Consider the following 21,166-nt stretch of genomic DNA (forward strand, 5'->3'; position numbering starts at 1 on the left):
GCTCTGTCTGCTATGTACCTCATTTATGAGTCCCAAAAGAGTCCAGTGAGGACACTGAGCTGAGGGAGCTCTCGGGGGTGATTTTTGGCACCTGCGAGGAAGAGGGAGAAGTAATGCGTGTGCCATAAACAGCTCTTTCCAAAATATAAAAACCAGTATCAGGAACATTAAAATGCAAAAGAAAAGCAATTAAAAAACACAACCAAACACTAAAACTCAAGGCACCCGTAATTGAAACAACAGAACAGCGGTGTAGCTAGCTGCTCGGGTGCCGGGTGCAAGGCATGCGTCCTGAGGGCGGGGGGCACTGCGTGGAGCCTCTCTGCTGCCTCCCCCTCAGCTGTAAATCGGCTGAGGGAGAGGAAGAGGGCAGACACAAGCCCCACGCTGCCGTTTCAGGCAGGGCAGAACCTGCAGGCGCCCAAGCCGCCACGTCACCCCCGGGAAATGGTTTGCTAATTCTTGTCTACAATAAATAGGAGACAGAGGTGGTGCACAAGGTTTTTCTCATTTTGATCACAGAAGTAACATCATGATTTGGGTTAAACTGAGATGCAACGACCTCTCCACATCAACTGAACCCAATGTTTCCTTCCTTATGCCGAAGACACAGCTCTTTACCTTGACCTTCCTAATGCAAACAATTTTGTTTCTTTTTAAAGTTTTATTTATGCATTTTTACAACTTATAATACACTTCATTTATCCTAGGACTTCATGGCATACTAAGTAAACCTTAGCTGCATTTTATAATATTCTACCCATTTTCATCTCAAATCATCCTTGTTATCTGCTGGTCATAAGTTAAGTCCCACTTGTATGTTAAATTGAACATTGTATCCTCAATGATATTCTCCAAAACAGTTCCACACTTCTGTTATTCATGATTTATCCTTATTTCTTAATTTTGCAGTAATAGTTACTAATACTGTCTATTCTACCAATTTATTCTGCCAGATTTCTTTCGTGGGTACTTCTTTTTCTTTCCATTTTTTCACACACACCATTTTAGCTGCAACTGTCACATATAAAAAGATATTGAGTGCTTACTGCAAACAATTTTCTATTGCTTTCATGGACTGCTCATAGTAATGAGATCCCAATGGTCCCTATATTGTCCTCTGATATCAGGCTTTGGAGAACCGTCTTCCTCCCCACTTGGCCGTGGATAGCAGAACAAAGGAAAAGGAGTCTTCTTACCATTTAGAAACTTTAATAATCACAGCGAGAGAACAAATAACACATCTCCTAGTAATTACAAAGCCCACCCCCTTCGGTCTATGTCTCCTAATCTGAGACTTTGGGGAGGGCAGTGGAGGAATGCTGTCTAGAGACTGTGAATCTGTTAACCCTCTCCCTCCCAGTGTTTCTTCTCCTAGCTGTTCCCCATTCAGTATTTCCCAACTTCTGCCTTCTGAACTATGTCCCTCTGCAAACCGCTGTTCCAAACCTCTACTCTGTTCCCACCATTCCTCCTCGGTGCAGCCCTCCTCAGCACGGTCCCTGACATGTGATCATTTTAATATAATGTATTGTCATTTTTGTATTCCGCTTTTTTTCTTGTGTCAAAATGAGAGTACCCCTAAACATTATTTTTAGGAAAAAAAGCACTGTTATACCATAAAATTATAAATCAATGGAAAGATAATTTAATGAAGAATGTAATGCAATAACTTTTATGAAGGATTATTTATCACAACAGAAGTCATACAGAAGAAGCGTGAAACACACAGAAAAACTGATATACAGGTTAAACTGCCAGGTTGGCACTTTGCGAGAAATAAGTGGGTTTTGGGTTGCAGTTTGGGCCCTCGGTCTCTGGCCTAACCCTTCTACAACTGATCCGATTTCCCCTGTAAAAATACCAAACCATTTTATATGTAGCGGGAACTACACAGAATCATAGAATTGGAAGGGTCAACTAGTCCAACCCCCCTGCAATGAAGGAATCTCCACAAAAGCATCCGTGAAACAGGGCCTCTCAGTGGAGCCTGTGAGCCAGGAGTGAACCCTCTTCCTTTCTTAAAGTATTGTGTAGTTTTGTTTTGTTTTTATTTCCAAAGGATAAAGCTATTTGTTTTTGCAGGCATTTTCTGGGACTTGAATCTGTATTCATAAACAGTTATTTTGCAGCAAAAGGAGGGGGATCTTACGCTCTGTTGCTTTTTCATCTCTGAATGTACTCTAGGAGGCGGGAGCCCTGAATGTGTGCTGCAACAGCAAGAAGGATGCTGGAGGAGGAAGCAGGAAGGGTGCAGGGTGAGTTCGGATTCTGAGAGGTGCCCAGCATTTCTCGTAGGGCCATTGTAGTGGCTTGGGAGGGCAGGAGGTAAACACAAATTCAGTCAAGTGGTGATACAATTGAATGAGTGGTTTATCCAGTCATTTAAAAAAAGTTATTTTTCTTAGGTTGCTTTTGGTTCAGTATTTATCTTGTAAGTTATCTGTTTGCATGTGTTTCCCGCAGAACAGGAGGAGTACCCCTCCTGAGGGCCGGGGACCCCACAGAAGCCCTCCCTCACCTCCGCAAGTCTGGTTTTATTTTTCTTCATACAGCTGGCGGACAACCCAGCAGCCTGGCCCGTTTGCCAGCTGATGTCACAAAGTGCGGCTTTGCAAGCAAGCCTTATAATGCCCTGCAAGGGGGATGCCTGTCAGAGGACAGTGAGAGTTGGTAGAGAAAGATGGATTCTCCAGGTAGGAGGCCTAGAGGAGATGAGCGGCAATATTATTATTGTGAGGTGATGCTATTACAATTCCAAAGGGAATGCCAAGCAGGGAGGGAGGGGGAAGAGAGAGAGTGGAATTCTGGTGGAGACGGAAGATGGAAGGAGGCTTGGAAAGGGAGTTTGAAGGGGGGGCAGGTGAGAGTTGGTTGAGAGCGGTGGGTTCTAGAAGGGGGCACGAGGGGGGGGGCTGAAGAAGCCGCCACTGCTCTGAGCAGCACAGCCGCCATTGCTATCAGGATGTGGCGGCAGGAGGATTCGCTTTATTCAGGTGAGCCATGGAGCCATGTAACCTCTTCCTTTTTTATTTTCCTTTCTGTCTCCTAGGACATAAAAGGCTGCTGAGACGGCAAACCATGAAGGAGGCTGGTGTGCCACTGAAAGAAACACTGGAGATTGTGGTAAGTTAATTCCATGGGGAAAGGGAGTTTGAAGGGGGGGCAGGTGAGTCGGTTGAGAGCGGTGGGTTCTAGAAGGGGGCCCAAGGGGGGGGGCTGAAGCTAGCTGGACTTAGAAGCAGCAGAACAGCCGCCATTGCTCTGAGCATGTGGCCGTTCAATGCCGAAAGAAAGGGGTCTCTCCAAACTTGGAAGCAAGAGGATTCCATTAATTCAGGTGAGCCATGGAGCCAGGGCTTGGCTTTGGAGTATTCAGGGAAGGTGCCTAGCAGGCTTCAGCTTGCACGGGGCAGGAGCCTGGTGAAATTACTTCTGAATTATTTCTTTGCGCCATCGCTGCACATGACCCTTCATGGAAAGGGTCCTGCTCCGAGGGGCTTACAATCTTTAATAGGACACAGGGAGGGAACAGGGAAAGGTTGAGGTCCAGGCTGGATCCTGAGTCTAGGTCTCTGAATTTAGACTTTGGGATTCCCGGACATTTCCCACCTGTAACCTCTTCCTCTGTTTTTTATTTTCCTTTCTGTCTCCTAGGACAAAAAAGGCTCCTGAGACGCCAAACCATGAAGGAGGCTGGAGTGAATCAACCATTGGAGTTTGTGGTAATTCCATGGGGAAACCATTCCCCACATGTGCGGGGAGGTCATGGCGCTGACCTGAGTGAAACAGGGCTGGGTTGGGGGGTTGCAGTCCCGTCTCGCCCCAGCCCCTTGCTCCCCTCCTTCCAAGCCAGGGGTCAGGTGCCCAGGCAGGAGCAGGCTGGCAGCCTGTGGTGACGTGGGCATGGGCAGCCTGGCAGGGGTGCTTGTTCTGCCCCCCTAGAGAGTACAATGTCCTTCTTCCTTTGCAGGGCCGTGGTTTGGGGAACCAGCAGCAGCCCAGCGGTGAAGGGAAACCCAGCAAAATCCGGAGGTATGTTGTGACCTTGTGTGGCAGGGGAAGTGTTTCCCAGTGATCTTGGGGGTGGAGGAGGAAGGCCTGATTTAGAGATCCCTGTAGTTTTATGGAGAGGGTTTCTCTGTGGTCCAGGCAGGGCCCTAGCTAGGGGGTGATGAGGTGGGCCCCCACCAGGGGCGCAGGTGAGGGGTGGGGCACAAAATTGCCTCAAAAAGATGTCCAGAAGCATATAGATGATAATAATAAATATTATCATCTGGAACTCCTCCAAGCAATCAGTCAAGAGGTGATACAATTGAATGAGTGGTTTATCCAGTCATTAAAAAAAAAAGTTATTTTTCTTAGGTTGCTTTTGGTTCAGTATTTATCTTGTAAGTTATCTGTTTGCATGCGTTTCCAGGTGAACAAGGAGGAGTACCTCTCCTGCGGGCCGGCACCCCCACAGCAGCCCCCCCTCACCTATCATGGCATGGAAGTGCAAAAAAAGAAGAAACATCTTTGAAGGTCAGATGAGCAGGACCAGCACCCTCTGCCCAGCCCAGAAAGGAGGCGGGAGCCATCAATGTTTGTTCTGACAGCCTGGAGGCTGCTGGAGATGCGAAGCAAGTAGGGTGCGGGGTGAGTTCAGATTCTGAGAGGTGCCCAGCAGGGCTCGTAGCACAACAGTAGTGGCCTTTCTGCTCTAGAACCAGGCCTTTGGCTAATTAAAGAATGCATGGCCTATTAAACATGCTTGTGGATTGGGAGGTTGGCTTATGAGTTCGTTTTTGTTTTTAATGTGTATGCTGTGTTTTTATTTTGTATTTTTATGCTGCAAGCCTCCATGAGAGCTTCAGATGAAGGACGGCATACAGATTAAATTAATCGATAGAAATTACTTAATGAAATTACTTAATGATTAATGATCATGGCAGTTTCCCAGAATCTGGAGGTGAATTGTCAGGCTAGAAGTGGAAAGCGGGAAAAGGAGTCCCAAGACCCCCTCGTGCCTTGGCCTGCGTTCCCTCATCGCCTGTGTCCAAAGGGCCTTTAAAAAAGTGCCACCACCTGCGTCACCACTGGAACCCAGAACCAGCACCAGCAGGGCGCAAGCAGAGAGGAGGCTGCTCCGCACGCAGCTGAGGCGGTGGATTCGCCAACACAGCAGCTGCATGCACCCAGAGGCACTTTGAGGATGAGGAAACACCACTTCTTCCCCGGCCACTACCCAGCACCAGCAGCCACCGGGTTTTCCAAAAAGCACCGCCACCAGTGCAACCAAGCACCAGCACTAGCAGAGGGGCGCAAGCAGAACCGAGGCCGCTGGGCAGGCGGAGACGGGGGAACTGAGTGAGGCGTGAGGGGGTCGTGCAGGGCTCTGATGGTCGCCCCGGGGGCATGTCCTTGCCGCTGCCACACAAGTAAGTCTCGTGGGGCTCTGATGGGGTACCAGGAGTCTCCTTGACGGGGGTGCGGCTCCGAGCAGATGACCCCCGCTGGGGATTCTTCTTCCCACCTTCCTTTGCTGATCTTACCTGTGAGAAAAGAAAACAATTCACCATCAGTGCTGGGAAGAGGGGAGAGACTTCCCAGAATCCCCTGCAACCTGGCCTGACCCTGTAAGGCCGTCCTTTGTCTTCCCTCCTCCTCTGTCCGCCACACACCTCCTTGAGGCATCCAGAGTCCCCCAAGGTGTCGCTCTTGTAGGTTTCATGGTCTAAGCTCAGGGACGGTCCGAGTCAGCGTCTCTCTGGGGGTCAAGGCGTTTCTTCCCATTTGGGCTCCTCCTGCACACATCCTTGGTGTTGCCGATATCCACTGAAACTTCAATAACAAAACAAAAAAGCCACCAAATTAAAATTATTCTAAAAACAGGTAACAAATCCTAAAAGCAATCAGCGGCTCTCCAAACAACTTCAGAATTGCCAGGGACAGGGCTTTCAACTCCCAAATAAACAGTTTAAACAGGGATACCTTTAAATTTCTCATAGAAGCTAATAGCGAGGGAGTCGGATGCACCTCACGAGTGAGGGCATCTCACAAACGGGAAGCCACTGCCTTGTCTTGGGTTACCACCAACCGGCCACCCTGGCAGCCTTGTGTTAACCTTGTAGATGCAGGGTCACGTGGGCGGAGGACTTCTGCCCGCAAATGGGGCCTCTTTTACCCCGGCCAGGCTAAACACGTCCACTCCCTTCCAACCTTTCTTCATCGGACTATTCCCCACCCGTTCCAGTTTGTCCCTATCCTCCTTTAAAGTGTGGGACCCTCAGCTGGGCACATTCCCACTAATGTTCAATGAAATCACACCTGGCCTAACAGGCCTCTCATTCCAGGCACCGTCTTTGAAGGAAGCAGCACTTTCTCTGTTTTTAAAAGGTGTATTTTTACCAATATGGTAAGTTCTAGAGAAAAATGAATGTGTGACTGATCGTGTATCACATCCTCTTTCTGGAGATTCCTGCTTTAGCCGGCCAGTCGAAGCCGGTCCCAGGATTGTGGCCACTGTCGCCTGCTGAATGCTTCCGGGAGCCGCAGATGAGAGCGGAGTGCAGGGTGGGGACCAAAGGTGGAGACACGACCCCAGAAGGAGCACGGCATGTCTCTCCCCCTCCCCTAAAACGCCACAGGTGACTGGCACCTACAGACATGACTAGAGCAACACCAAGTATATTCTATCATCTCCCCTCAAAAAGGAAAAAGGCCTCCCTGCCTGCCTCCTCCCAGCACAGTCGTACCTCGGGATGGATATTTTTGGGTTGCCCTCCGCAGTGACCCAGAAGTAACGGAGCGCGTCAATTCTGGGTTTCGCTGTTTGCGCATGCGCAGATGCTCAAAACAAGGCGCCGAATGGCGACACATGCAGACGCACAGACCCGGGTTACGTCGGCTTCTGGAGGCGAACGGGGCTCTGGAACGGATCCCGTTTGTATCCAGAGGTGCCCCTCTACAAGCTTTTATCAGTTTAGTCCAAATAAACCATGTCCCACCCTTGAGCAACGCCATCCGGGCAATTCTAAAACACGGCTTCCAAAATCAGTTTTAGAAAGTGGAAGTACTTAACCTGCGACAGCAAGAAAAAGCCTCGGGCTGGGAGACTCTTCTTTCCGGGGGTTGCCAACTTACCAGCCTCTTCCTCGCTCTCCGTCTGGCGCATGCGCACAAGGCCCACTTTCCTCTCCCGGCCCTCCTGCGCTCTCTTCGCGGCAAAAGGCGTCGCCAAGGCCGGGGGCGCTTTCCGCGCAGGCGCAGTAAGGTGCGCAGTAAACGGGAGGAGGCCTCCCGCCTGGGTCGAGGGGGACGAGCGGCCTCTGCGGCGGATTAGGGGCTAAGGAGGCCATTCCTGACGGAAGGCTCAGCGAGCTCGACGCCGCCCGGAGTTACGGTTGCCTCACGGCCAGCGCAGGCGCAGTATACTAACGCCTCGAGGCGCACGCGCAGCGCCGTTAAGCTGGCCGTTAAGGGGCGGGCCGGTCGCGCTCTGCGCACGCGCAGCCTGTGCTTTCGCGGACGGCAGCCGCGTGGAGACAAACTTAGGGCGCGCCAGACGCGCTAACGACCCTCGCTGCCGAGGCGGAGCCTTTGACGGGACGGCGAGCGCCGAGGGACACACCAGGTGAAGTGATGCAATAATAGAATCGGGGGGGGGAGGAGGGGGTTGCGCTCTGCCCATGCTCAGAGTCCCGGTGTCCCCCCCCGCCAGTCAGGGGCGGAGGCCGTTGGCGGTGGGTGCAAGGAGGTAGGGTGGGCTCGCCGGCACTCTGTGTGTGCTCAGAGGCACAGCTGCCTCTCCGGCCGCGTCTTCGGGGCTGGAGGAGGAGGGGGTCGTGAGGGCTGGAGACCCGCCTCAGTCTGGGAATTTGGAGCTGCTTTTCATACCGCGTTCGGATATTCAGGTTGCGTTTTGGGGGGTCGTAACTAGATAACGAGAATAGATAAGAATATTTGAGTCCTTGGAGGCATCTCAGCTCCAGGGCTTTGGGGAAGCAGCTGGTTATCTCACCACCTTTGAGCCCAGATTTCAGTCCAGCTTCTAAGACTGGGTGCCTGCTGCCAGTCACGGTAGACTGACGTTTATAATAAAATAAAATAATAATAATAATAATAAACTAAAAAGAGGCATTCTGATCAATCCTTCTGTATGTTATTTCACCCCCCCCACTCCCCTGCACCAGTGCTGAGCCCTGACCTTGACTTTTTAAAAATAATTTATTTTCTTATTTTTATACTGTTGTTCATTGCAAATCTTCCAGGGACCGACAGATCTTTAAAAATAAAATTAATGCAAAATAATCCAAATATAAAACAATGAACAAAAGTCAACCTGGCCTAGCAGGCTGCTTTTTAAAATGCCGTTCAAAAGCTATGGGAGCACATACAGTACGATAAAACCTTCTATTAGCAGCAAGGGGGAAACAGATCAGCTTTTTAAAACGTCTGAAAAACCTCAGGCTGCAGATCTTCTGAAAAGGAAATTCATAGGGGATATTCAGGCAGGATGCAGCATTTGGAAAGGGAGCAGTTATTTTTCAGATCTGTGCTGCTGATTATCCTTCCCGCCTTCTGCATGAAAGAATGTCTTGTTCATGCACAATCAGAAACTGATTACTCAGCAGAAAAGACCCCCCTGCGTTCCATTGGACACTCTTCCAAGCAGTGGTAGAAATTCAGACATATGAGCTAACCACCAAATGGCACCTTAAACCGAGGTAACAGTCACCAGAAAGACCAGGTTTGAAATCTGCACTTGGCCATGAAGCTCACGGAATTACCTTGGGCCAGTCTTTCTCTCAGCCTAACCTACCTGGTAGGACTGTTCTGATGACAAAAAGGGAAGGGGCGGGGAGACGTTTGTGTGCCACAATGAGCTCTTTGGGTTAAAAATTGGGATATAAATCTATTTTTAAAAAACCAGAATGGCTAGTTGCCATTTTGGGACAAGACAGCTCTAAAGTCTTACTTTATGCATTGACTGTGATTGATTCTCAGTTAAACATCTGGCTAGTTCAGAGGACAACCTTGAGCGAGGTTAAGAGCTTTGATAACCTAAAGAAGAAAAGTCCCCTGATCCAGGGACAGTCCACACATCTATTGGCCTGTTCAGACCTCGTTAAACTCTTTAGCGACTGCAGCCTTGGTTTAAGGACCCATTTGGCACCTAGCTTATATATCTGAGTTTCTAGCACTGACAGGGGCACAAGTGACCGCCTTGTTCTGCAGGAGACCATTGGTCAGTCTAGCTCAGTATTGTATACGCTGACCAGCGGTGGCTCTCCAGAATTTCAGCCAATATCTCTCACGGCCCACGGACTGAAGCTGAGCTTGTCTGCAGGCAAATTGGGTGCTCTAACCCCTCAGCTACGCTCCTTCCCTTTCTTTGGGGATCCTATACAGTATCTTTCTTTTTTAAAAAGAACACACACCACCATATGTAAACTGTTCTCTTGCGGACGCTCCTTCCTTGGAGGTTTGGAAGCAGAGGTTGGGCGGCCGTCCGTCTGTCATGGATGCTTGAGGAGAGATTCCTGCATTGCAGGGGGTTGGACTAGATGTCCCTCGGGGTCCCTTCCAACTGTCAAACTCTTGTCCCGCAGGTCAGAATGGCGGCCAAGCGGATCACCCAGGAGACCTTTGACGATGTTGTGCAGGAGAACATCAGCGACCTTGGCATGGATCCGGAAGAGGCCGTGATCGAAGCCGTCCAGCAGTTTGAGTCTCAAGGTGTGGTTTTTGCGAAGAGATGTTTTTAACTGGCTGGGTAGACCTGAGATGGCACAGCCTTCTCTGCTGTTCTAAGAATCCCTACTGAGGACCCCTTCTCATTGCCCCCCCCGCTCCGTGTCTTTTCTCCAGGTGTTGACTTAAGCAACATAGTGAAGGCAGCCCCCAATTCCGCCTCTGTGGGTGGGCAAGAGCCACAGCATGCTGTTTTGCAGGTGAGAAGGGTGTCTGGGGCCGCCCAAGAAAGGAGGAAAGCCCCAGGGGTCGCTTAGGGAAGGGGCCGTGGCCCAGTGGCACCACAAGGACCTCAGGCTGAATCCCGGGCATCCTGAAGTTGGGCTGGGAATGTTCCCTCTACAGTGGTACCTCTAGTGGCGGACTTAATCCGTTTCGGGGTGCCGTTTGCACCCCAAAAAGTCCGCAACTAGAGTGCCTCTTCTGCGCATGCATGGGTGGCGAACCCGGAAGTAAACACTTCTGGGTTTGCCACATTCGTAAGCTGAAAGTCCGTAAGAAGAGCGGAATGCAACACGAAGTATGACTGTATTCCTAATTAAACCAGGGCTTTAATCAAAACCATGAGCACTAGAATCTTGGTTTGTTTCTTAGGAAAGGAGCACAGCTCAGTGGGTGGGCAGCACTTGTTCTGTAATACTGAGCTCAGTGGTCCGACTCAGTGTTAAGCAGACCCATAGGGCCCTAAGCATCAGAAGGTCAAATATATAAGCTGGGCGTCAAACGGCTCCTTAAACCAGGGTTACGGTCGGCAGAATGGAATGCCTACTTGCCATTTGGGGGCCAGACGGCTCGAAGGTCATATTTTTAAATAGGGCTTTTGGGTTCCTGAAATTCATTCTGATTGTGCCGATAAAATGGAGTTCTACAGGATGGGGTGTCCCAAACCCAAGGACCCCCAGGCAGGCACCTCCAGGTAGTGGAGATGCCAGACGCCCCCCTGGCACCCAGGCATCTTCACCTAGCCAGGTGCAAAATGGCATTGCGATGTTAATCACCAGCCCCTTCCTTATATCAGCCATTGTGATCTCCTGGTGTGCCCAGCCCTACTCGCTCCTTTCCTTCCGCAGACGCTGGACTCCTTGCAGAAGGCCGTTGCTGATGGCGACTCGGGCGCGGTGGACGAGCTGCTGGTGAGCTTTGCGGAGCAGTGCCGGCAGGAGATGGCCGTCCGCTACTTGGCGGGGCAGAAGGGCGCTTATCCTGCCGTGCTGGCCACCTGCCGCCTGGCTTGTGAGGAAGGCTGCTCCCTCCTCAAAGCCCTCCGCGCCCTCTCCGCCCTCCTGGACGGCCAGCCCGACTTCCTCGATGCCCCCGGGCAGGAGCTGCTTCTGCGGGTCTTGCGGGAGCGGCAGGACGATGGCGACCTGACCCTGGCCACGATCCGCTGCGTCCGGCAGGCGTCCCTCAAGCACGAGCAGAACCGGCAGGACCTGGTGAAAGGCGGCGTCCTCTCCCTGCTGGTGGGGGCCGTTGTCCGCCATGGGGACCGGGCCGATGTGGTCCGGGAGGCCTGCGCGGGGCTGCGGTTCATGACCTTCGATGACGATATCCGGGTGCCCTTTGGCCACGCCCACGAGCACGCCAAGATGATCGTGACGGAGCACGGCGGACTGAGGGTCCTCATCGAAGCCGCCAAAGGTAGAAGCCTTGCCCCTTCCTCCCCAGCCAGGGAATGCAAGGAGAGCCCTTCTGGATCAGGCCAGAGGGAGGGGGGGAATTCGATTCCAGCGTTACCGGAGGCAAGACCTCCCTCTCTGTCTTTCCAACGCCAATCAAAGACAACCAAGAAGTGGTTTGGGGTGTTGGCAGCTTTTTGCCAAATCCTTTTTATTGATTTTCCAAATTCAATGCAATTTCCCCCAAAATAGGTTTCCCACACTCCACGCAAGGTTTCCTCTTGTTGCTGCTTTGTTTCCTGGGTTGTTTCCAATGCTCGTTCCATTCAACTTACTTATTCTGAAGCATCGGCTCTCTGCTTGCCAATTCCTGCTCGTACGATATTTTAACATTTGCAATATTGAGGATTGACTTCACGACAGAAGTACTGTTCTTGGGAGACAGGGGGCGGGCAGGTGTGGGGGACTCCCTGGTCCTGAATGGGGCAGCTGTGTTGGTGTTGACCCTGAAAGCCCTAAATGGCTTCAGCCCAGTATACCTGAAGGAGCGTCTCCACCCCCATTGTTCTGCCCAGACACTGAGATCTAGCGCTAAGATCTTCTGGCGGTTCCCTCACTGTGAGAAGCCAAGTTAACGGGGAACCAGGCAGAGGGCCTTCTCAGTAGTGGCACCCGCCCAGTGGAACGCCCTCCCATCATCAGATGTCAAGGAAAACTATCAGACTTTTAGATGACATCTGAAAGCAGCCCTGTTTAGGGAAGTTTTTAATGACGGCTGTTTATTGTATTTTTAATCTTTGTTGGAAGCCGCCCACAGTGGCTGGGGAAACCCTGCCAGATGGGCGGGGTATGAATAATAAATTCTTATTTTTATCTACAAGTGAGGTTACTCCACAAATCATCAAATCCACAATGAATCAGTAATTGCCGTTTTTCAAATTCCTTTTCTTTCCTTCTGCATGTATGAAGCCCAAAAGCTCACTTTTACTTTTCACAACCAGGTATGATTCACAGACCATCTCGCTTTCTCTTCCTCCTCCTCCTCCTCTCAGCCTTCCCCGACGACTGCAGCGTCCTGAGGGAGATCTGTGCCACTCTGGGGCGCCTCTCTGTCCGGAACGAGTTCTGCCAGGAGATTGTGGACCTGGGCGGTTTAAACTTCATGGTGGCGCTGCTGGCCGACTGCATTGACCACCAGGTACTACGAATGTAGGTAGCTGACACGTCAGATCACTGTGTCTGTCCAACCTAGTAGTGCCTACTCTGACTGGCAGTGGCACTCCAGGCAGGGCTGGCCTGATCCGTGAATATGCAGTGGATCGAAATAAATCAAGATTTCGGTCCTCATTATTCCGAAGGAAGGACTGATGGACTAAAAATCTAGGCAGCATCTTTATATTGCACTGCACCAGCAATCCATCTGGCTCAGTATTACGGACACAGGCTGGCAGCCGTTTCCCAGGAATTCCAGGGGACATTCCAGAAATGCCAGGGATTACACTCATTTTTTTTAGTTTTTGTTGATCTGTGGTTTGTTTGAAAGGAAGTCTGAGACCAAACTCCTCCTGGAAAAGTTGATTTCAGAAAAATGATTCCAACGGGATCAGGGACTTTTGAGAGTTTTCTCACCAATGCTCCAAAACTCCCCCTCCCCCCTTTTTTTTGGGGGGGGGTAAAAACAGCTAAAAGCAAAGGGACTTTCAGATATATAAAAGCCAAAAGCGTTAGGGAGGCTGTCCTAACTGCAGCACAGACTTTACCATTTTCATTTCCGTGGGCTTGCATTGGGTAATATTAATACAGTGGTGCCCCGCAAGACGAGTGCCTCGCAAGACGGAAAACTCGCTAGACGAAAGAGTTTTCCGTTTTGGAGGTGCTTCGCAAAACGAATTTCCTATGGGCTTCCTTCGCAAGACGACAATGTCTTGCGAGTTCCTGCTGGGTTTTTTTTCCTTTCCCCCCTCTTTTTCTAAGCCGCTAAGCCCCTTATCAGCTGATCCGAGCAGATAAGCCGCTAATAGCGCTAATCCGCTAATCCTTCAATGGGCTTGCTTCCCAAGACGAAAAAACCGCTAGACGAAGAGAATCACAGAACAGATTCTTTTTGTCTTGCGAGGCACCACTGTAATGAAAAGAACAATCTATGGCCTTTTAAACTTTGCATGGGGGAGTTTTTGTTTGTTGTTATAGTATTTCTTGTGTTCTTATATTGCAAACTGCCCTGTGATCTTCAGATGGAGGGCGGTATAGAAATCTTCATCATCATCTTGGAAAGGAGTTGAAATATTAATAATTAATAATTAATAATTAATAATTAATGCCCATTAGCACCTTAGAGACCAACTAAGTTTCTTCTGGGTAGAAGCTTTTGTGCGCATTCACACTTCTTCAGATCCACCTGAGTTGGTCTCTAAGGTGTTGCTGGACAATTTTTTATTCCGACTGCATCAGACCACCTGCCTGACTCTAGACTCCTGGGAAGCAGATGCTCTGCCTTGGAGCTACAGCCGCTCCCCTAAAATAATAATAGTAAGGTTCCAGTATTTGTTTTTCCAGTATCTTAGTGTTTGCTTCTCCACCCCAGATCCAGACTTTAGCTGACTTGGTGGGCTGGCCGTCTGTCCTGGATGCTGGAGCCGGGATTCCCGCCTTGCAGGGGGTGGGACTAGAGGACCCCCAGGGTCCCTTCCAACTCTGCGACCGCGAGGATTTCTTTCCAAACCTGTCCTCACGCCTTGGGTCTTTGCCCTTCCACTGCGGTTTGTAGGACCTGGTGAAGCAGGTGATGAGCGCCATCCAGGCGATCGCGGGCAACGACGACGTGAAGGACGCCATCGTCAATGCCGGAGGGACAGACCTCATCGTGCTGGCCATGACCCGGCACCTCGGCAGCCCTTTGGTGAGTGGGCGTCGGTAGAGGAAGCTTCCTTTTATTGGCTGGTCTGTTGCATTTATCCCGCCTCTTCCTCCAAGCAGCTTAAAGCGGCGTTCGGTCGTTCACCTCTACAGGTGTAACCCTCACAACAACGGGGTGAGGGGGTTAGACTGAGAGGCCCCAAGCAGCCCATCACCTTGTCATGGGAAGTGGGCTTGCACGTTCCTAGGACCCTTGTGAGTGCAGCCGTCGGGAGTCTCGTACTCCCAGCAGGGTCACCCAAGGCGGTAAGGTCAAAGGGGAGGAGCTAGACAAAGCATGATCCCAGAAGTCCTCAACGGCAGAACAGGCGGAAGATGACAAGCGGTGTGTGACAACGGCTGTGAAGGCGGAGGAAGAGTCTACCGGTCATCGTGATCCTCATGCCATTGGAATAGAGCCTTACTGTGAAGACCGTGCGTTGGTCAGTGTGCCCTGATCTATGCGCATAAAACAAATTCACACACAGGCGTCTTCCAAAAACCCCTCCCAAACCCCAAAAGTCCCATGGGGATCGGCAAATGGTATCGGGGGCAGGACCGTGACATCTGGAAGCCCCTAGTCAAGAACCGGCACCTGGGCGGTGGATACAGATTCAGTCGCTCTGAGTCAAGGAACGAGGCAGTTGAGTAGCTTGGCAGCTGTATCCATGACTGAGCAGCCCTATTTAGGATCCACTCTGCTCACCCCAAAAAGGGGGAGGGGCTAAAAAAGGTGCCCAAAACATAGTCTGCCTGCCTTTTCCCCTGACTGGATTACTGCGCCGAGGTCACCACCCAGCGGTCGTAAAAGACAATTGAAGCTGTGATGTTTTAACTTCAATATTGCATCGCTTCAAGGAACTCAAAAGAGCAGGTGAGGGACAACTGAAGGAAGAAAAGGGAGGCTACACTTTCTTCTGGAAAGGTCTGCCTGAACAAGAACGTTGAATACACGGAGTAGGCTTTGGTATCAAAAACGATCTGGTGAAGCTCTTGTCAGAAGTCCCTAATGGCATTAATGAGCGACTTTCAACACTTCAACTAAAACTCACCCCAAACCATCATGTCAGGGAACTGCCATCAGTGCCGGAGGGAGAGAGCAAAATCCAGAGGGATTCCAGAGAGCGTCCCGGGATTGGGAGAGGCAGCCCATCTTCTGGGGAAGAGAATCAGCGTAGCACCAGTGGAGAAGGGGGGCAGAGGGGGGAAGCGGCGAGGCGGTCCCATGACTCCTTGCCAGGGACCAGCGGGGAGAGTAGGGGTCCTCCGCTGCCTACGCCCTCCTTGCGCAGAAGGCTTTCGCGCAGAGAGAGTAGGAGGAGACTAGGCGTCAAAGAGCTTCTTTGCTGGAAGAAGTTTAAGAAATGCCCACTGACGGATTCTGCCAGCGATTGAGTCAGCCACGGGAGAGTGGCTGTCCGGACAGAAAAGGTTCACTCAGGCAACCCAGCCAGGTGTTGGCACAGGCTTACGCATGAGCAACCCCTAGAACCATTATACATCAGGCTCCTATTCTAAGCGCTTATGCACCAACACTGATTGCTGATGAAGACATTAAATAAAAATGTTACTCTCAGCTGGGTATCCTCCTGGGTAATTTTAATGCAAGAGTTGGGCAAGATTTTGATCTGTGGCCTGGGACTATAGGGAAAGAAGGAATTGGCAACAGCAACCAGAACAGAATCTGGCTTTTGATGATATGTGCAGCGCACAACCTTGGTATTACCAACAGACTCTCGACAAAAAAATAAATTTAAAACATCTTGGAGGCACCCTTGGTCAAACCACTGGCACCGCTTAGACTACGTAACCGTCCGAGCTGAAGATTGCCGTGATTTGCTCCTTACCAGAGCTGTGGTGAGTGCTGATGACTGCTGGACAGATCACCAGAATTGGCCTCCACAGTAACTTACGGACTCACATTTAAAACTGTGTTTGTGGAAGACAATCTTACTCGGCTATGAGTGATTACTGAAGAAGAAGAAGAGGAGTCACTCAGTGAGCTTCTCTTGGGTCCTATACTGACCCTCTAACCTAGAGGTTTTCAACATTTTTGAGTCCATGACTCCCTTGACCAACTACATTCTTTTTGCGGCCCTCCTGTGGGGCTCACCCCTTTCCTGGTGAACCAGCAGCCCCTCATCCCTTTTTGAACACTTTCCCTTGTTGTGCGTTCACTCAGCCTCCCCACTCCCTCTTCTTGGGAGTCCTCTAGGCAGCCACTGCTGACACCCCTGGTCTCTGAGCTGCCCCCCGCTGCCCCAAAGAGAGATGCCTCCCAGAGGCCCCTTTCCCCTGGGAAGCCTCTAGCCGGGCTGCTGCAAGCCTTTGGGAGGCAGAGGGGCAAGAGGGCATCAGAGGAGGGAGGGAAGGAAAGGGGGACAGAGGCCAGTGCTGCCCGCTGCACCCCGATCATCATTCAGGGCACCCCAGGGTGCCATGGCACACTTGGTTGAAAACCCCTGCTTTAACCACTACACCACATTGGCTCTCCTTGGTTGCTCCCAGTTCCTTTGCTGTTCTTGAACCCCCTCCCTCATCTTTTCCCCCCCTCCCCTGGATCAGCCCCCTCCAGAAGAAAGAGCTCTTCCCTGTTCCAAGGGATCATAGAATTGTAGAGTTGGAAGGGGCGGCATGCATATTTAATAAAAAAATAAATGTTACACTATATTAAAAGCAGTTGAAAAGAACTTAAAGTTGCAGAAATACTATTACTGTACGATAAAATGCAAGAGTGGCGTCAAGCTTGCTGTATAATAAAAATGCAAGTGTGTCGCCAGTCGGTTGAACATGGCTGCCTGCGTTTCCGCCCTCAGGTGTGTGAGCAGAGTTGTGCGGCCTTGTGCATGCTGGCGCTGCGGAAGCCCGAGAACTGCCGGGTCATCATGGAAGGGGGCGGGGCCTTGGCAGCGCTGCAGGCCATGAAGATGCACCCCAAGGAAGCTGGCGTGCAGGTAACAATTTTGCGCTGTGAGAGACAGGAGTTGCTCTTTCACCCACCCTCTGCCCTGGCGTAACCACAATTACCTCTGAAGGTATCAAGCCTGCTTTCTCACAAGGGTATAAGATGGGCTGCGTCTGGTGTTGGAACTACTGTTTCTGGGGGACAGGGGGCAGGCAGGTGTGGGGGACTCCCTGGTCCTGAATGGGGTAACTGCCCCCGAAGGACCAGGTGCACAGCCTGGGGGTCATTTTGGACTCACAGCTGTCCATGGAGGCGCAGGTCAATCCTGCATCCAGGGCAGCTGTTTATCAGCTCCATCTGAGACCCTCCCTGCCCACAGACTGTCTCGTCAGAGTGGCACATGCTCAAGTTATCTACTGCACTCTATGTGGGGCTACCTTTAAAGGTGACCCGGAAACTACAACTAAACCAGAATGTGGCTGGTGACTTGGAGTGACCACTGAGATCATATTACACCGGTCATGAAAGACCTACATTGGCTCCCAGTACGTTTCCGAGCATGATTCAAAGTGTTGATGCTGACCTTGAAAGCCCTAAACAGCCTCAGCACAGGGAACCAGGCAAAGGGCCTTCTCAGTGGTGGCACCCTCCCTGTGGAACACCCTCCCATCAGACGTCAAGGAGATAAACAACTATCTGACTTATTGGGAAGCTTTTTATGTTTGATGTTCTATTGTGTTTTTATGTGTGTTGGAAGCCACCCAAAGCGACTGGGGAAACCCAGCCAGAGAGGCGGGCATAAATAATAAAATTGTTGCTATTAGTAGTATTAGTCCTACTCAGAAGGCCCACTGAAATTAACAGAAACATCTTAACTCCATACTGGAAAACCACACAATGAATCCCTAGAGTGCAATATTATATAGCATTTTTTACACACTGTTGATTTTATTGGTACTGCAAACATTATAATTTTGTAAATAATGTACATTTACATGAAGTGAAAACCAAGGTGTATCAATGTTGTTTAAGGTGCCATATATTTTGGAGAGCTGTTTCTCTCCTCGCCCCTCACATTTGGACGCCTCTTAAGGTACCATAGGCAACGTCTGCATGATGGTTTCTGAGATCAAGGAGCAGTTTTCTGCCTGCTTAGGGGTACAAGTTTTGACTCAAGGTGGCGAGCAGAACCTTTCAAAATGGTGCTGATTTTATTCAAACATTGCATAGTGGTCCTTGAGATCAAGGCGCAGGTTTCGGCCTACGTTCGGATGCGACATTTTGAATCGAAATGGCACTGATATTTTTGTTGTTGCTTCTCAGAGTTCCCAGGTGACGTTGGGCGCTTTCTTCTGCTAACGAAGTGAATCGTTTGCCATTTTTCTCTTTCTCCGTCCAGAAACAAGCCTGCATGCTGATCCGCAACCTCGTCTCCCACACTCGGGATTTCTCCCAGCTCATTCTGGAAATGGGCGCTGAGGACTTGATCGCCGAGGCCCGGGCCGCCCACCGGACGTGCGAGGACGTGGCCAAGGCCGCCTTGAGGGACCTGGGCTGCCAGGTGGAGCTGAGGGAGCTGTGGACGGGCCAGAAGGGCAGCCTGGCGCGTTGACACCCGGAGACGCCGGGAATTGGGGGGTTGGAAGCGGTGGGGATGAGCGGAGAGCAAGATGGACTTGCAGACGGGAATAAACGCAGCCCAAGGGAGAAGGAGGGTGTTGGCCTTGGGGGCCATTAGCTGCACAGGCCCCGGAAATTCACCACTGTGCCGCCATTTACTTTTCTGCAACAAGTCTTCTGTGCGGTTTTTGTTGTTATCTTAAATATCTGCCGCTTCAAGAACTTGACTGGCCGACCCTAGAGAATGGAGTGGCGCCTGCGGAGACAGCTTCCCTTTCTATAAAAATGGCCAAGAGCAAAAAGCAGCAACAATGGGGGGGGGGAGGCTGGCAGGCCGCTTGTTCACATTTACAGCTGTATTTTGGCCCTACCCTGGCTCTCCATGTGGCCTGGCAGGCTTCTCCACCTTCAATTAGGCAACCACTGCTCCCTGCTGTCCTCCACTCTTCTTCCAGATGTGCCATCCTCTGGCCCTTGGCCGTTCTTTTTCCTCTTGTGTCATCATGCTGCCGGTTTAAAGCAACCATGTGCCTGTCTCATTTTTGTTCTCTACGGTTCTCCTCTTTGGTCTCATGATAGTTACAAGAAAGGAGATTCCAACTAAAGATTAGGAGTAACTTTCTGTTGTTGGCAAGATCCGTTCGACAGTGGAATGGTCTCCTTCGGGAGGTTGCAGACTCTCCTTCCTTGGAGGTTTGGAAGCAGAGCTTGGATTGCCATCCGCTGAGATTCCGGCATTGCAGAAAGTTGGACTAGAGGACCGGGGAATCTCTTCCAACTCAACCATTCTCATTCTAGTTGGATAAAAGATGGCTCTCTCACATCATCCGTTTCTTCCTTTTTTTTAAAGTCAAGTTACAGCCCTTATGAGTGTTAAGAGATGCTTGGGAGAATCTCTCAGGAGCTGGAGCAGATTGCTGGCCTTTGGGGCTTTGGTTTCTAAGAACATGTTTCCAAGAACAGACCCTCCACGTATCCCTTTTTTCCAGGGACAGTCCCAGATTTACAAAAGCCGTCCCAGTTTCTGATTAATCCCAGAATGTCCTTCTTTTCCTTAGGACAGGGGTCAGCAACCTTTTTCAGCAGGGGGCCGGTCCAGTGTCCCTCAGACCTTGTGGGGGGCCGGACTATATTTTGGAAGGGAAAAAATGAATGAATTCTTATGCCCCACAAATAATTCAGAGATGCGTTTTAAATAAAAGGGCACATTCTACTCATGTAAAAACACGCTGGTTCCTGGACCATCCGCGGGCCGGATTTAGAAGGCGAATGGGCCAGATCCGGCCCCTGGGCCTTAGTTTGCCTACCTGTGCCTTAGGATGGATGTCCTTATTTTCATGAGAGAAATGTTGGAGGGTATGATGCAAGCAGGGAGCAGCGTGAAGGAACGAGCATAAAAGATGCACGTTGAAGGCTTCAGTTTTTCTTTCTGAAGAAGCTTGTTTGGCAGAGACAGGGAGGAGCTCTCTAGATGTCACGGGACTCCAGCTTCCCTCAGCCCAGCCGGCATTGCAGACAGTCGGGAGTGATGGGAGACGGAATCCAGCAACACCCAGACTCTGCAGGTTTTCCTTCCCTGGTCCTAAGAGGAGACATTCCCTACTGGCTGCACAAGGAAGGAAAATGCCTCTAATCAGAAGAGGGATGCTCTTCCAAGAGCAGGGAATGCCTCTTAGAGCTGAGAGGGGGAACCTCCGGAGCCCCATCTAAAGTTCCTCCAGCCAGTGGTCTGAGATGATGGCGAGGGGTGTGGGCGTGTGTGGCATCCGCCTGTCTTGAGGGACAGTGGAGTGCGCCTCCAGGGGTGAATTGCTGTGCTGGCAGCACGGAAGTGACCTCCCCAGGGCAAGGGCCTGGGCAGCGTGTCTGGGGGTCCTGGGCTGCCCAGAGGACAAGACCCCCCTCTTAGCCTCGCTGATGGGGGATCCAAAGGAAAGCAGAGCAAGACGATTGGCACCAGCTGGGCTGCAGGAGTTGCCAGAAGCAGGCGGACAAGGCGCCAGCCAACCGCCTTAGGGACTCCACTCTGGATTTGCATAGGGCTCACTTCTTGGCCTTTTCTCTCTGAGATGTCCCACAAGGCAGAGTTTTCTTCGAGACAGGCTCCCTTCCCAGGAGCCTGGCTTCGCATGCAGGGGAAGCCCCTGACTCACTGAGGGTTTGAGACCCATTGGCTCCCCTCACCCGATTTAGCCAGCCAATCAAAGCTGCTCCCATGATTGTGGCCGCTGTCGCCTGCTGACGGCATCTGGGAGCCACAGGTGAGAGTTGGGTGCAGGTGGAGACCAAAGGTGGACAAACGACCCCAGAAGGATCACAACATGACCCCCCCCCCCACAGAGGTACCATCCCTCCCCTACCACCCCATCAGTATCTGAAGGGTTGCAGGCAC

At 51.0% G+C, this 21,166-nt stretch overlaps 1 protein-coding gene and 1 long non-coding RNA gene across 2 annotated transcripts; one reads left to right on the top strand and one right to left on the bottom strand.

Moving 5' to 3' along the window:
• Window positions 1–1,673: 1,673 nt before the first annotated feature.
• LOC310697605 lies at window positions 1,674–7,611 on the bottom strand. The gene is made up of 5 exons (XR_014521091.1): window positions 7,126–7,611; window positions 5,664–5,823; window positions 4,464–5,534; window positions 3,264–4,276; window positions 1,674–2,957 (listed from the first exon to the last, which is right to left on the bottom strand). It is a non-coding gene; the product is annotated as an uncharacterized lncRNA (long non-coding RNA).
• A 59-nt stretch (window positions 7,612–7,670) lies between these two features.
• Window positions 7,671–19,597, top strand: LOC310697355 (armadillo repeat-containing protein 6-like; the record flags this gene model as incomplete). The annotated part of the gene is given in 9 exon segments (XM_083483944.1): window positions 7,671–7,691; window positions 7,694–7,738; window positions 9,594–9,720; window positions 9,853–9,935; window positions 10,806–11,376; window positions 12,407–12,552; window positions 14,122–14,253; window positions 17,066–17,203; window positions 18,554–19,597. Coding segments are annotated over 9 exon segments (1,476 nt in total). The 3' UTR covers window positions 18,767–19,597.
• Between the last annotated feature and the right edge of the window lie 1,569 nt (window positions 19,598–21,166).

This window comes from Podarcis liolepis, assembly GCF_965112155.1.
Source record: "Podarcis liolepis genome assembly, chromosome: 18".
Taxonomy (NCBI): Eukaryota; Metazoa; Chordata; class Lepidosauria; order Squamata; family Lacertidae; genus Podarcis; species Podarcis liolepis.